This window comes from Crinia signifera, chromosome 3 (assembly GCF_055691185.1).
Source record: "Crinia signifera chromosome 3, ASM5569118v1, whole genome shotgun sequence".
In the NCBI taxonomy this organism is placed as follows: Eukaryota; Metazoa; Chordata; class Amphibia; order Anura; family Myobatrachidae; genus Crinia; species Crinia signifera.
In genome coordinates this window covers 312,022,822-312,038,873 of record NC_139219.1, presented here as the reverse complement: position 1 = coordinate 312,038,873, position 16,052 = coordinate 312,022,822, and the positions used below count along the sequence as shown (strand labels likewise).

The following is a 16,052-nucleotide window of genomic DNA, read 5'->3' as shown; positions in this document are numbered from 1 at the left end:
GGTTTAGGTCCTGCTGCTATCTCCTAAAGTCCTCTGCTGTGAGCAGCATGCACTGGGCTATAAATCATTAAATGCCAGTGCATAGTAAAGAGGCTTTCCCTGGAAATCTCACCATCCAGGAATTGACTTTAGCCTCCCAAGTTCATTTAAGGTCGGTGGCTATTTCCTGCAGCGCTGTGTGTGTGTGTGTACTGTTTGTACACGTGCTATCACAGCAATGTTACCTAGGGTTAGCTGTGCGCTGGCGCTGTATAACTGTGCTCTGTTTGCATGTGCCCTTGCTCTGAACTCCTTTGGTTGGCCGGTAGTTTGTGGCGATCAACCGTAGCAGAACTTTCCCCTGACTTTTGTAGGTTAATGAGAAAAACAAATGTGACAGCAGCAGCAAATAGTGTTGCCTGGAAATAGTCACAGATCTGCCTCTTATAGGGGGTTATTTTGGTTCACTCTTTCTGACAAATTCCTTCTTAGTTGGACAAAACCATGTGCACTGCAGGGGGGGCAGGTGTAACTTGTGCAGAGAGAGTTAGATTTGGGTGGGGTTTTAATTCAGTGAGAACTATATTGCAGTGTAAAAATAAAGCAGTCAGTATTTTCCCTGCACAGAAACAAAATAACTCACCCAAATCTAATTATCTGCACATTTTACATCTGCCCCCCCCTGCAGTGCACATGGTTTTGTCCATCTAAGAAGGAATTTGTCAGAGTGAACCAAAATAACCCCCAAAGTGTTTCAGACCAAGAGGATTCAGAATTGAGGAATATGTCTTCCAGCTTCTAGGAGGAGCAATAGATTGGGTTCAAGTGTTCAACAAAGCACCTGTTCCCTTTGGGGATATCTTGCACCGGCACCTCCCTCAGACAGTTCCCCTCTCCCAGTGTAAGTGCTGTAACAGGGGTTGCACTCAGAGACTCCAATACTGTTGTTGAAAAGTGCCCGGTGCTTTAATCCACAATGGCCAAAGTTTCAGGGACCGTTAATCAGGATAATGGGGCAGATGTATTAAGCCTTAACAAGAGATAAATGCAGGGGTGATAAGGAGAGATAAACGTCCAGCCAATCAGCTCCTTACTGACTTTTTTCAAACACAACCTGTAACATGGCAGTTGGCAGGTGATTGGCTGAGCGTTTATCTCTCCTGATCACCCTTGGATTTATCTCTTGTTAAAGCTTAATACATCTGGCACACAGTGCGAGTGATAGTGTATATATCTGTCTATCTCTTACCACTCCTTGCCTCTATAAGATGAAGTACCGCCACTGACTGCTAGTGGCCACTCATTGGACCAAATTACTCCTTTAGAAAGTGAAAGCTATTTTTGCAGGGACACTGATTTGTTTCAATTTTGCTGGATATGGATAGAGGGATCTGTGGCGACAGATTGGGGAACAGATAGGGCCTGGGGATGGGGTGGAGGGTTTGTGGCCTAAAAACTGTCACAGCTCAAAATGAAAGTAAAAACGGTTACAGCTCAAAGTGAAAGTACATTGCAGAAGCCGCCATTTTGGCAGGATTATAACTAGTAATATATAATAGACCATGCAGGGTTGTTAGTGCGACACACCGGTAACTATAAGGAACAACAACAAAAAGTGTAAGAAGGAAGGGAACCTAGTGAAATCGGTGTTCCCATACCCACAGATGTATAATCATCACTGAGCTGTTGGACTTAATGAAAGAGGTTGTTCCTTTGGGGAGTGTTTGGTGTAAGGAAGCCTCAGGTGACCATTTTTCTGAGCTGAACACTGGATTATTACATCCCGCTCCATTGTTCTCCAGAGTATGGGAAGTAATCCAGTGAGAGAATGCCATCTGCCAGCGCTGTGATCCTGTGTGATGCCAGCAGCCATAGGAAGGAGATCTGTGTGCTCCCTATCTGGGACTGTCATGCACAAAGCTTCCCTAATGAGCGGTGCCCACAAGTATCTCCCTGGTATTGATGTTGGTGCAGGTTTAGTGTAAAGGGGCATACACCCGATTCGGTATTGACTATGCAATTCGCCTTGAAATCCCCGGAGCCCAGAACTACCAATATTGACTATACACATGGCTGATATTGACTATTCTACAAATGGCTCATTTTAAACACTGGGTTGGTATTTCCGATTATGTATATCGATATCGCAGGCTTTTATCGGTCACTGCTTTACACCGATATGCACTAGGGTTGTGCACTTTGCAGTCAATTTTTTTTCTGTTGTATTACCGACCCTGCGGTAACACGCATTGGCTTGGCAAGCTGTATATACGCAGGGCCATATGTAGTTTTTGTATCAATATAGACTATATTGTCCATATCAGTAGATTATATCTCACCATGAGTTATGCCCCTTTACTGTGAATTTATTGGAGTGACAGTTTATATAACCGTGTAATACCCCTTTCATACCGGCAAATCAACCCGGGTTATTGATGTGGTAACCCGCGTTGATCTGTGGTCCGAAGGCGCCACAGCCAGGTTTCCCGGGTTCGAGCAACCCAGCATTTCAACCATGGTCACGACCAGGGTTGAACATAGTTGTGAGTGACCCAGGTTTTTGTGCGATGTGAATGGGTAACCCTGGTCGAGGGTCCCTTTCACACTATGGGGGAGGCAGTGCTTGGAGGCAGTGTCCGCTCCAGGCGCTGTCTCCGTCAGCCTGTGCTGATCACCGATTAATTAAGATACAGTTTGATTATCCCTTATCCAAAATGCTGAGGACCACAAGCATTTTGGATAAGGGATTTTTCCCTTTTTTTTTTTTTTGAATTTTTATTTTATTATTTACTTTCCTGGTTACCTGGTGGTGCCCCGGTGGCCTTCAGGATCCTCTTCAGCGGTCCCAGGGGTCCATTGTGCGAGTTTGCAGGCGTGCAGTGGATCCTCAACCTGTAGTCAGTTATTGCTTATTTTCTATGCCTGTCTCATGAGAAACGAGCTTTATGCTTTTATTCTTGATCAAAATATTGATTTTTAGTCCTTTTTTTTGCCCCTTGTATTACAGCTGATTTGCGATGACTACAAATCAGTCTCCTGCTCAGTAATGAGGTTTGCTCACTGCCGTGTGTTCTGTCTGCTGTAATAGAATAATGGAGCCGTAAGCCTGTGCAGTACCGCTAGTCCACCCCGGCGTCCTTACACAACCTCTCCAGCTGCTGTGCTAATGCCGGTATACTCTGCCAGCACAGCACGCTGGGACCTGTAGTTTCACAAGCGCTGATTGGCCACAAGTGGCTCCCCCTGTCCTACAAAATATCCTCCGTTTAGAAGTTGCATGTAGTTGCAGCTAGGCAGCCTTCCCCACAGGCGTCTGACGGCGGGCTTGCCTTATTACTATAACGCGCTGCTCCTGCTCAGTCCAGCTGTTGTTCTCTGGCACCTAGCCCTGTGATCTGTCAGACGCTCTGCTAAGCCAAGGGAAAGCGTGTAGTGGTTGTAAAAGGCTTAGGGATCATGGCGAATGTACTGTCCTGCTATGTCCAGTATGGAAATGGGAAAGACCAATTCAGCATCCGTCTCTCAAATGAGATTGACTGGATGGCAATCCCAAAAATGGCTTTATAACGGGACTTATTTTTTACATGTGCCGACAGGCGGTATTTCATGCCCTACCATCCACTACGGCGTGGTGGGAGAATAAAATATTACACCAAATCATGGTGGGCCATGCGAAAGAACGAGGTATAATTTGACGGGTGTCCACATCGACTGTCGACAAAAAACTTCAAATTCATGTCAACCTTTTTGGCTGTCGACCTTCCCATTGTCAACCTAATGCTTGTGTTGATCTTCCAATCCTGTCGACTTATTTCAGGTGTTGACTTACGGCCTGTCGATCCTGCATGACAACTTAAATAGGATTGACCCATACCCCTCCCTAGCTCAAGGGCTTTGGGTATTGTAAAGCGCAACAGAATCTGCTGCGCTATATAAGAAACTGTAAATAAATAAATGACCGCTATAAAAGATTAATAATATAAAATTACCATTTTGACATTGGTGATATAAAAGTACCAATACCGTTTGGCTGCCCGGGAAACGATGACCATTTGGAAATAAGATGCGTGTTTAACATTATATTTTTCTTATTTAAATAAATTAAAACCGACCCATTTACTGGCAGACTACTTATTCTAGGCTTACCTGGTCCAGCTGTCCTGAAGAAGCCCACAACCGCTTTGTAAACAAAAGAGAAAGAAACCGTTTTGTTTGTCTCCCGGTACGCTAAAGTAGTCCAGCCGGAACTATTTTCCTATTGATAACATTGCACTATACTTTAACATGGCAGTTTGCAGGGTTACCTCAGGTCAAACCCGTGGGAACAACCATGTAAAGTGTGAGGATGTTAAAGATGGGAAAGTAGATTCGTTCACAGTATTGAAGTGCTGTGAATAGTCAAGTTCTTTTATATTCAACCGATATCATAGTGAGGCCACTTCAGGACAACTACACCAGATAAAAAAGGCTGGAAATAAACCTGTGACCGAGGTTAATAAAGTTACCTGTGTTTTTGATTAAAAAGTTAGTTTTTCTTTTTTGCTTGGTGATCTACAGACCTCGGCTGAGGTACTTGTGATTCTCAAAGTGCTTGCTTGCCATAAAACCCATTATTTTCCAGCTGGCAATGCTGGGGTTTGTAGTTCTCCCCAGGACAAAGCACTTTCCTTTCGCTTTGTTCTTAGAAAGTGTAATTTATTATTTTTTTTTTTATCCAACCCCAGTGCCCTGTAAAGCCAGTTCATGGGCAACTGTGGTTAAGGTGGCCATACACTGCTGTGATGTATCACAGTAGTGTAGTGTTCCTTGTAGGAACGAAATGAGGCAGGACGCTGGAGGGGCGGACCGGGCACGCCGACGTCACTACGGGGGGCATGCCCGGGCCGCCGCGTCTCTACGGGGGGGCATGCCCGGGCCGCCGCATCTCTACGGGGGGGCGTGCCCGGGCCGCCGCGTCACTACGGGGGGGGGGGCGCGTGCCCGGGCTGCCGCGTCACTACGGGGGGGGGGGGGGGGCGGCGTGCCCGGGCTGCCGCGTCACTACGGGGGGGGGGCGTGCCCGGGCTGCCGCGTCACTACGGGGGGGGGCGTGCCCGGGCCGCCGCGTCACTACGGGGGGCGTGCCCGGGCCGCCGCGTCACTACGGGGGGGCGTGCCCGGGCCGCCGCGTCACTACGGGGGGGCGTGCCCGGGCCGCCGCGTCACTACGGGGGGGGCGTGCCCGGGCCGCCGCGTCACTACGGGGGGGCGTGCCCGGGCCGCCGCGTCTCTACGGGGGGGGCGTGCCCGGGCCGCCGCGTCACTACGGGGGGGCGTGCCCGGGCCGCCGCGTCACTACGGGGGGCGTGCCCGGGCCGCCGCGTCACTACGGGGGGGCGTGCCCGGGCCGCCGCGTCACTACGGGGGGCGTGCCCGGGCCGCCGCGTCACTACGGGGGGCGTGCCCGGGCCGCCGCGTCACTACGGGGGGGCGTGCCCGGGCCGCCGCGTCACTACGGGGGGCGTGCCCGGGCCGCCGCGTCACTACGGGGGGGCGTGCCCGGGCCGCCGCGTCACTACGGGGGGGCGTGCCCGGGCCGCCGCGTCACTACGGGGGGGCGTGCCCGGGCCGCCGCGTCACTACGGGGGGGCGTGCCCGGGCCGCCGCGTCACTACGGGGGGGCGTGCCCGGGCCGCCGCGTCACTACGGGGGGGCGTGCCCGGGCCGCCGCGTCACTACGGGGGGGCGTGCCCGGGCCGCCGCGTCACTACGGGGGGGCGTGCCCGGGCCGCCGCGTCACTACGGGGGGGCGTGCCCGGGCCGCCGCATCGCTGAAGGGGGCTTGCACGGCCATGACTACGTCACTGAGCTGCCGGGACGTAGCCAGGGCCGGGCAAGCCCCCTTCAGCGATGCGACGGCCCGGGCACTCTGGCGGGACAGACTGCAGGCTGATTTAGCGGGGCGCTGCTAGAGGGGTAGGGCGCATTTTGCCCATTAAAAATCGTGCAGGGCGCAGCGCCCCGCTAAAACAGCCTAGCGGGAACACTAGTAGTGTATGGTCACTCGGTCCTCCCCTGACCGCCTTCCCGAGCGGCAGGATCGCATGCGGTCCTTTCACATGTGATGTATCATGCGAACCCTGTTCTCTGCCGAGAGAAGGGTTCGACTCGGGTCCAATGCCCACGGTACTGTGCATCGGACCCTATGGGACATCAAAGGCCTTTTTCTCTGCCTGTTCCGTCTGGAATGGGTGAGATCTGGCCAAATAGCGGTAGTGTATTAGACTTAATGGAATCTGCTTGTTTAAACAGTGAGTTGGACCCAACCAGGGTTTTTTGTGTAGGTTTATTTATTTTTTTTGTAACTTATAGAATTGGGATGCTGATGTCCACCTACATCTGTGACATCACAAACGTCGCTCCTCTGTAGAGAAGTTGTCTGTCCTGGTGAATAATTGAGTTTGGTGTGCAGAGTACAAGTCCTGATTGTTTAGATGTCAGACAAGCTGGGCAGTTGGTGGGCGCAGTTATAGAGTCTGTTCAAGTACTGGCTAAGTAAAAACTAAACTGTAGGCAGCACTTGTAGCCGCAACATGCCATAGCGTGACACGAGAGCGCGTCTTTAGCTGTGTGGCTTTTTTCGTAACAGTGTGTCTTAAGTAGGACGCACAAGTTCTGCTGATTACATTGATATACAGCATGCCTATATTTTGTGTGCGATAGTGACTGTATCTGACGTGGCATTTCAAATGCTAATACAGCTGCAGTCACAAACAGAATGTAGACCCCCACCCCCTTGGTACACCCTTGTGGTCTGTCCTCAGAATGTCCCTTGTCGATCCAGTCCTCCAGTCGTTTGCTGTATACGCCAGCCCGTTTTCATGGTGTAGGGCTGGGGTAGCCAACCCTAGTCCTCGAGAGCTACCAACAGTGCATGTTTTGCAGGTCTCCTCACAGAATCACAAGTGAGCTAATTAGCTCCATCTGTGGATCTTTTAAAATGTGTCAGTGATTAATGAGTTCAGCTGTGCAGCAGCTAGGTTGTCTGGAAAATGTGAACTGTTGGTAGCTCTCGAGGGCTAGGGTTGGCTACCACTGGTGTAGGGTATGTTACACTGTGGATGCAGTGTGATATAGGTGGCTCCAACATGTATCGACCTCACTGGGTGGTCTTCAGGGAGTGTACATACAATATAGGCATGCTGCATATCCTTTTAATCGGCTGAAGCGGATTGTGCATCCTATAAGATGGAGACTATAACAAAAAATGTTGCACGCAAAGACGCTCAGTGCTACAGAGTCAAGTGTTATGTGTAACACGATTTGTAGCATGCATGGAGGATAGATGTATTTGGCCGTATCTGTAGTTCCCGTATATTTTGCGTTTTACAGTTGGATGGAAAGTTTTTCGGCATGATGGAACAGTATCTTAAATCTTTATGCGCAACATATAATTGATTTTAGGATTAGACCAGTGGTTCTCAACCTCGGTTCTCAAGGACCCTCAACAGTGCACGTTTTCCAGGTCCACACAAAGGGAAAATAATTAGCTCCAACCGTGATCTTTTGAAATGTGTCGGTGAATAACGAGAGCACCTGCCGGGGGTCCTGGAAAACCTGCACTGTTGGGGGGTCCTTGAGGACCAAGGTTGAGAACCACTGCTCTAGACCGCTAGCAATGGATTGCTAAAACCGTGGCAGGGCATGCTGGGACATGTAGTTCCACAACAGCTGGAGGGCCATGAGTTTGACACCACTGTTCTAGACAAATCCAGTGTTGGTGGCTGCCAATTATAAACATGTGGGTTATCTGAAGTGCAACCCTGTCCACCACCACATGACTGATTCTAATGGGACGATTCAAATACGGCCTGTCGGCACAAAAAAATAGTGAAAAACCCATGTCGACCTTTTAACTGTTGACCTAAAGCTTGTGTGGACCTTTAAACCTCCTCCCTGGTTCAGCAGATTGGGGTCTTTCTGGTTACTAAGCCCCCGCTGCATAGGTCCTCCGCTGCGCATAAACAGGACTAAGACCCTATGGAGGCCAGGCCCTGCAGTGGTGCCGAACAGCTGTCTCTGACTATAATGGTCGGCTTAAGTGTAGACTGGCTCAGTGCACGATTATTGGTATAGTGGGGCAACTTTAATAAGCCTGGTGAAGTGGCCGGTGAGAACGCAACAGCCAATTGGATCCAAACTGTCCATTTTCAAACCTGGCTTGCTTACTTGATAGCTAGGAGCTGATTGGCTGCTGCTTTTTGGCTACTTTATCACTTCTCCAAGCCTTGTAAATCTGCCTCACAGTCCCTGCAGTCCGCTCCAGTGCTGGATATGGAAACACAAAAGCTAAAACTAAGCTCCTTGGGAACTTGAAAAACAATTGAATAGAGTGCAAGTTGGTGGGGTGTAGAGTGGGAGGAGCCTGGGCTGACACCCCTCCTGCCACAGCCTGTACCCCAGTGTCCCCCCATATGAAGAGAGAAACAGACTGGCTACAGCGAGTACCTTTGCACCAATATAGCAATCGGTCCCTTCTAGTTCTCTGAGCTGTAATGTGGGTCTTGTGCCTGTGACCATTGTATTCTATCACAGACTGAGTTATAGTATGTGCTTCATATGACATGGTGGTCTATAAGCGGCTCGCCTCGTGTTGTGTAGCAATACTTGAACCTTGGTACTGAGAGTAATACACATCACATGTGTGCTGCATATATCGCTGATACACAATGTCTTGTCAGTAGCTGCTTCTGAAGTACTAAGTTCTATTTAAACCCTCAGTTTAGTACTTGTTCATTGTATAATTGTGTATTTGTATTTTTCTAGTCTACACATTGCTTTAATAGTGGTATATATATTAACAAAAGTAAAAAAACCTTGCTCATCGGTAGGTAACGAGATTTGCCACTGCATATATAACACCGTAAGCATGACCTCCCCTGCTCTTACAGGCAGCTGCTACTTCTCCTGGGTCTTTAGCACAGGTCAAAATAGTGAATGCTGGTTAATGTGAAATCACTGGCCCCTCCTCTTTTTATAATTCAACCAATCCACACTGTGCATTTCTGTCAAGCAGCCATTCAGTCCGCCTGAGCATGGCAGCCTGCTGCACAGAATGAAAGACCACAACTTGGTCATAGCACAGCCTTTGCTATTTTTTTTTTTGTTTTACCTTTTTTTTCCATTTCTTATTTAAAGGGGGCAGAACCGGTCATCCTTAAGTGTAAAGTGGTAGATGTGCAAATCTCAACAAAGACTCTGGAGACATGCAGGAGTGGGTCTTTACTAACTGCAACAACAGTGAATCATGGCTATGGTTGGCCATCGATGGCGGTGAACCAATGGGGTTGGGGGTGGAGCTAGGCTCCAACATTGGGGGAGTGGGGTGTGACACCACGGATGGTGGAGAACCACCATCCGTGGTGTCGCACCCCACTCCTCCAATGTTGGAGCCTAGCTCCACCTCCCCCCCCCCCACCCCATCGTACCTGAGAAGTTTAAGACTGGCCCATGGGCGAGCGAGAGAGCAGGGAAGACGGTGTGCAAAACAGTCAATGGTCCTTTATTGCATAGTTTGTTACCATTGCTGGTCACTTGCGGTTTCACCATCGATGGTAAGCCTACTGATGGTCAACCCTAATCGTGCTTTTTGTATAGCCAATCAACTTCTGACAGTCAAGTTACAGGCTGGATTTGAAAAAGTCAGTTAAGAGCCGATTGGAGGCCTAATTTTCTATTCGGCCTGGGAATTCTCCCAGTGGTGTCCGTCCATCCACATATATCCTACACCTACAATATGATTGCACTCTATTTCCTACTACCAACTGGAGACCTCACGTAGTGACATTACAGAGACATGAGGCACAATTTCCATTTCCTGGGGATAACCATTGATTTTGAGAAGTCCTTAATGCATTCTGTTTTATGTTTGTGCAGAAAGATCCCGGCAGTGATGCTAGTTTGAGTGACAGCCACTTATCCCCCCCGGCCAAGCGTGCTTGTAATCATGCGGAGCCTGTGCACAAAGAGAGCCCCAAACCTCGTGCCACCAAACAGCGGGAAGGATGGAGCATGGCCACTAGGAGATCCAGGTAACCTTACGTAACACTGTGGTATCGGTCACGTTGGCAGCCACTGGTGTCTTGTGGAAGTCAGTCTTGTGGTGAAGAGAATGGTCAGTTCAGTTAGAAATCATAGCCGTACATGTAATTGTACTGTGGGATTGGGGTTCATTTCTATATTCCCCTAGGTAGACCATGATAGCCCATTGACATGCTCCTATTTATATTGTTTCCTATTATTGCCTGGTTTGAAACAAAAAATGACCTTTATGGAACAGTCCATAATTACCCAGTTACTCTGGGTTTCCGCTGACTGCCTGCAGGACAAAGGTACCGCAAGATCCTGTATCCAGACCTATACAATCACCGCGGCGGTTTTGGGGTTAACACACTTTCTCTTAGATTGGGTCAATTTGGTTGGGTCTGATTTTAATAATAATAATACAAATAATAGCTAAAATAATGAATCTGGGTGAAATGATGAAAGTGAGTCTGTGACTTCTAAAAAAATACCCTCTCGCTCTGAAGCAGTTCCGCGATTGGGAAAGTAAGAGTTTATAGCTACATGACATGTGTGATGGTCCTTGTTTTGGTACAGGAATGATGCCCTCTAGTGGTCATTACATAGACATTTACTTTTTAACCGCTAATAACTGCAAATATTCTTACAAATACAGTTAATGTTTCTCATGCAGCCCACACACGCACCGATTCCAGCGTGCGTTGTGGGCTGAACTAGCACACACAGCATCGCATCGTATGCCTTGTGCATACGATGTGCATGCGATGCGATGCTGTGCTAGAAAAAGCAGGTACAAAAAGTATGTGCAGCACATACTTTTTGTACTGTGCGATGAGGTGCCGCGGGAGCGCGCACCCCATCATACAGCATCGCACCGCCGGCATCGGCGCGTGTGTGGGCTGCATCAAATGTATGTATATACTTGTAGCTGATGAAGGACGTACGTGCCCCTATGCGTGTGTAGTACGGCCTTGTAAAGTCATTAATACAGATTTTCTAGTTCAGAGCAGCTTCCCTCCTGCATTGTGTTGTGGGTGAAATGACTTGCATGCAAAAGTGGGCAATGACCTTAAGTAACCCCTGACAGCAGTCCCTGCTTTATAGTTAAAATGACCTTTTCAATGGTAACCTGACTTTCCACTACAATGCATAAATGATTGAAGTCACCAAGTCCTGTGTATAACATGGCAAGCTGCTTAGTGGGCACCTTAATATTTGGTTGGATAATTCCATCCATGTCTGACTTCTCCCATTGGTATATTCTGTCACACTTGCGCCACAGCGTGCATAACTCCTCCCACAGCTGGCATGTCACTGGTGCACCGCGCGCTGTGTGCTAAGCGTAGTGTATTGCACTGCCTGTGCGCTGTGGTGGATAATGATGTACATTATAGACTGATAGGTGACTTTCATTCACTTTGTTTTCTGTTTCATTATTATAGGTTATTGTCTCAGTCTGGTGCTACTTTACCAAACAGCCACAGCAGTCTTTGTGAGTATTGTGTACTGACCACCGTTTGCAAGGTTTGATTATTTTTTTTTTTTTTTTTTGCCTTGTGATTGCCAATTGACCAAACCGCCTGAGTTCGGAGGCATCCTGCATAGCCGCCAAACTCGGTCGGCATTACTTCCCGCCCCTGATGTCGCCTCTCTTGCCGGTCTCTTCCTGAAAGTGTCCTGCCTGCCGCTCCTAAGATTCAGTTTTTTCTATGTAAATACGGTCTCTTTTTACAGATCTTAATTAGAAGCCAGTTGTAAAGTAATGTTGCTTGCGGCTAGAGACGTCCGCACAAGTCTCTGGCTGATATAACGGGCTGAGTCCAGAACTTGTAGTGATGGCGTTTGCTTCCCATTAGCTCTTAGAAGCCACCCCCGCCACGCGGAGAAGGAAGGCAATGGCGATCATTCCTGCATTAATGGAGGTCGCGAGGTCAGGAGAAGCTGCCGATCGAAGAGTAGCCAATTCGAAAGCTTGAACCAGAGCTTGCTGTTTGACCAGCTCGTGAATAGGTGAGTGACCATGTGACCCAAGTCTATTGCTCATGAACCGGTAAGGGCGCAGATGCTCAGAGAAACGCATTGGAGCCTTCCATTGAAGCACATGACCTCCATGTCTTTTACTGGAATGAGATGGTGCTTCTACAATGGCCATCTACTACTTTGGTCTTTGTGAACTCTGGCCTTGCTGCCTCTGTTATATGGGAAGGGAGGTCTTTAGTACAGTGAATTTGGTGGTTGATCCACCTGCAGTTTTACCTCCTGTTAGTAGTTCTAGAGCTCCGACCCCTTGCCCTCATGTTGTCCCCATTGGTCAGCCACCAGAGGGATGCGGCTGTAAGTCTATCTGTGGCTGATCACTCAACTGTAGTTGGCACATATGGGTTCCCTGTCCTGTATTCCCTCACAGTATCTGGACATTAGGTCGACCTATATAAGATATGAGTTTTTCACAATAATTTTTGTGAACTGTGAGGGAACGCCGCTAATTTAGGGTACATGTGTTACAAGATAAAAATTGAAACCCTAAAAAACTCAAGTTGACCTGCTGGGATTGACCTAGGCACTGTTGACCTTTTCACTGTCAGCTTAATGAACCCCCCCCCCCCCCCATTTGTCCCCTGCAACCCTTTTTATTTGAATACTATTGTTATGAGTGAATTGGCCTTGGCTGTTCAGATCTGGTTCCGTTCTACTGCTTGGCTTGTGCTGCGTAGTATCCATGTCGGCCATACTGTAATCATTTGAACATCCTTGAAAATTGTTTCCATGTGGGGCCACGTGAGCATCAATATCGGGCCAGTGCGGGATCCTGACTGTTAGTATGCCGACCACAAAACCCCGGCCCGGCTGCCTAACTGCCTGACAGTCGTGATACCGACCTACAGGATCTATTCCCCCTGTAGGGGGTCCAGCATACTGTAGCAAGCCCACCAAAGGCTTTTACACCCCCCCCCCCCCCCCCGTTGGAGTACCGGCGGTCGATTTCGATGTCCGTATACTGTAATACCACACTCCCACAGTCTAACCTTTAAACTATACATGTCTGTTGCCCACATTCTTTTCCGTCAGTATGTCTGTTCAAAGATTCTGGGATTTGCTAAATAAATAGGGGTATATTTGCTTAAATGCCCATACACACTAGAAGAGAAAGTGAGGGATCTCTTTTAGTTTCTCTTCTAGTGTGCAGCAGGGGTTCCCAAACTTTTTTCAATCACGGCACCCTAGTCTATCGGAATTTTTTCATGGCACCCCCTAGGCCAAAAATAAATGTAGAAAAAAGTATAAAATTAAATAGTGTTTTTATAGGTCATCCTTAGGTTCAGTTACTTGGGTGTGGTATAGGGTTCCGAGAGTCAGTCATTAGCCTGACGCCGGGATTCCGACTGGTTGGACTCAGACAGCATGGCAAGTGCAACAAAGCCCCTTGCGGGCTCGCCACCTATTCTATTCTCCCTCTGTGGGGGTCGTGGACCCTCACGAGGGAGAATAGCCGGTGGCCTTTGGGAATCCGTCTGTCGGTGTTTTAACAGTCGGGATCCCGACGTTGGGTAAATGACCCCGTCCGGCCCCCTAGTTATTTGGTAAAGGACCAGATTTGCTTCTGTTTGTCCATAAAGTTTGACAGGTACCAGCACTGGTTTTGTCTATTACATTGACCATAAATAATTTCAATTGGTCCTGGACCACCAACCCGTGGCACCCCTGCAAGTGTCCGAGGCACACAGTTTGGGAACCTCTGGTGTACACTGAATGCCATAAACTACCCCCTGCCTCGTCCTCCATGTTCAGACCCCCCCACGCCACTGCCAGGGACATCGGCAAGTGTGTATGGGGCTTAAGCCCTAATTTATTTATTATTTTCAAATCAAATATTTTCATTGGTTTTCAAATTGATGAAAAACTAAATTGATATTTGTTTCGGGGGCTATGATGCACTAATTTAGTAACTGCTGAGTTTTCTTAATATTTGTTTTTAAATGTTAGTACATACTGTATGTAATCACACAATCTGTTTTTTTTTTTTTTTTTTTTTTTTTTTTTGATTACAATATATGCAAATTCATTTTTTAGTAAATATTGCCCCTAGTGTATGTTCTTCCTGTGTTGAGGACATTGATAATGGAAAAAATGTGTAAACCTTCAGGGTAAATTTCACATTGGCTCTGTTCTAGTCAGGAGAACATGAAAGAAAATATTCCAGCCATGTTCCGGGGTTTTGTCATCCAATTCTCTGCAGCATGGAGGTGGTGGCCATTTTCACATATTTATTACGTAACCATTTTTCTTGTACTATACATACATACATACATACATACATACATACATCTATCTTTGCACCAGTTTATGTTTGGGAAATGTTCTGCTGACACCGCTCTGCTCTGATTTTCAGCACCGCTGAAGCTGTGCTCCAGGAAATGGACAACATCAACATACGGAGGGGCAGTAAGTCCAAGGAGGTGGAGCGGCTGCGTATGTGGACAGACACCGAATTTGTGAGTCTTCAAATAGAACAACTGGACGTAAAAGTGAGGTTCTGCTAGAAAACGAATGTAATGTACTTTGACGAGGTATCCCAAATGTCAGGGTCCCCAATTTAAACAGGAGACGCAGTGTTAGAAACCTACTAAGGGCGTGCTCTGTACAAAGGGTAGCGACAGGGGCGAAAGCAGACATCGGACCGCAACTGTCCGTCTTTTTCCACGATTCCCTGCTTGGCCAACCAGACCATCTATCAAAGATGGTCACTGGTTGGCAGATTACATCGGAGGCCGTTGATTGGCTATATGTAGGTGGATCAGGGAAAAACAGCTCTCAGACTATCTGATCTTTGATTTTTTTTTTTTTTTTTTAAGTTGGTACCAGCGAATCAGGATTTTCCACATGTGGGATTTCCACAAGCCAGGCATTGGCAGACTGGAATTTGCCCTGATTTCTGCCTGATGTATTGGCCCGATTACTCAACTATTGCCATTTGCCATACAGTATTACCAGCTATTAGCTGGAAGTAGTTCCGTGACCTGCTTGCATCCACTTGTAGTCAAATAGAACTAACAGCATCCGAAAGGTGAGGGAGCATTACCCCAGCGGTGCTTCTTGTGCTTTTACTGGTGCTAATGTGAGTAAATCGGCAAGGCAACCACAGGCGATTAAAATAATGCCAAGATGGGGCCAAGGAAGCTAGGAAGTAACAACTATTGAATCAAAAGTCAATTGTTAATGTATGCACCACTCACATGTCTTGCAGGAAAACATGGACATGTATTCCCGTGTTAAGAGGAGGAGGAAAAGCCTGCGAAGGAATAGCTATCCAATCAAAGCTCGGCATGAGGAGTCCTCAGAAGGAGAAGAGGAGGAAGAGGTTTCAGAAGGTCACTGTCTTGTTAGACCTTATTATCAGCCTGGAAACCTTTAGGCATTTTTTGCTGATCTACAGATCCACATCAATTTCTGTATTGGTGGCCAGGGGAACACCATTTGGAATGATTTCCCCATGCATTAAGCCCTATGGTTACAGTATATTCGATCCACAATGTCTAGGTCTACAGTTAAAAGGTCGACCACCATTGGTTGACAGGGTCAAAAGGTTGACATGAGGTTTTTGGTGTCTGTCGACATACGGACACCGTCTAAAAGCCACCATATGCTATGCGATTTTGGGCCGGTTTTTGCACTTTGGCACGGTAATCGGGTGAAATCGGCCCAAAATCACATCGGACTAGGTCAAAAGGTCGGACGTTCAGCACATAAGATCACATCTGACCTCCCTGTATGCATAGGCCTGACCGGGGCACTGTGGCTGGGCGGCAAGTGCTGAACGCTGCGCTAGCGGGCCAGACGCCGGGCGGTAATCATAGCAGCGGGACACCGGGATGGGCAGTGACGGGTATTCGATTTTTTTTTTTTAATTCACCTGTCAAGTGACTGGCCGTTCTATGATTGGCTGAGAGCTCTCTCAGCGGCCACCCGCAAGGGAGGCTGCTGATTGGGTGAGAGTGCTCTCTCTCAGCCAA

General features: G+C 48.1%; 1 protein-coding gene across 4 annotated transcripts in view; it reads left to right on the top strand.

Moving 5' to 3' along the window:
* ATAD2B (ATPase family AAA domain containing 2B) overlaps positions 1-16,052 on the top strand; it is a 97,195-nt gene that overhangs the window by 2,837 nt on the left and 78,306 nt on the right. For 2 of the 4 annotated variants that reach the window (XM_083178623.1, XM_083178622.1), the window contains exons 2-6: positions 9,895-10,049; positions 11,484-11,533; positions 11,898-12,051; positions 14,432-14,534; positions 15,287-15,410. In XM_083178623.1, the coding sequence (XP_083034749.1) occupies positions 9,895-10,049; positions 11,484-11,533; positions 11,898-12,051; positions 14,432-14,534; positions 15,287-15,410 (586 nt within the window). Of the gene's footprint in view, positions 1-9,894; positions 10,050-11,483; positions 11,534-11,897; positions 12,052-14,431; positions 14,568-15,286; positions 15,411-16,052 lie in introns of all 4 variants that reach the window. The other 2 variants (XM_083178621.1, XM_083178620.1) reach the window with 1 other exon arrangement.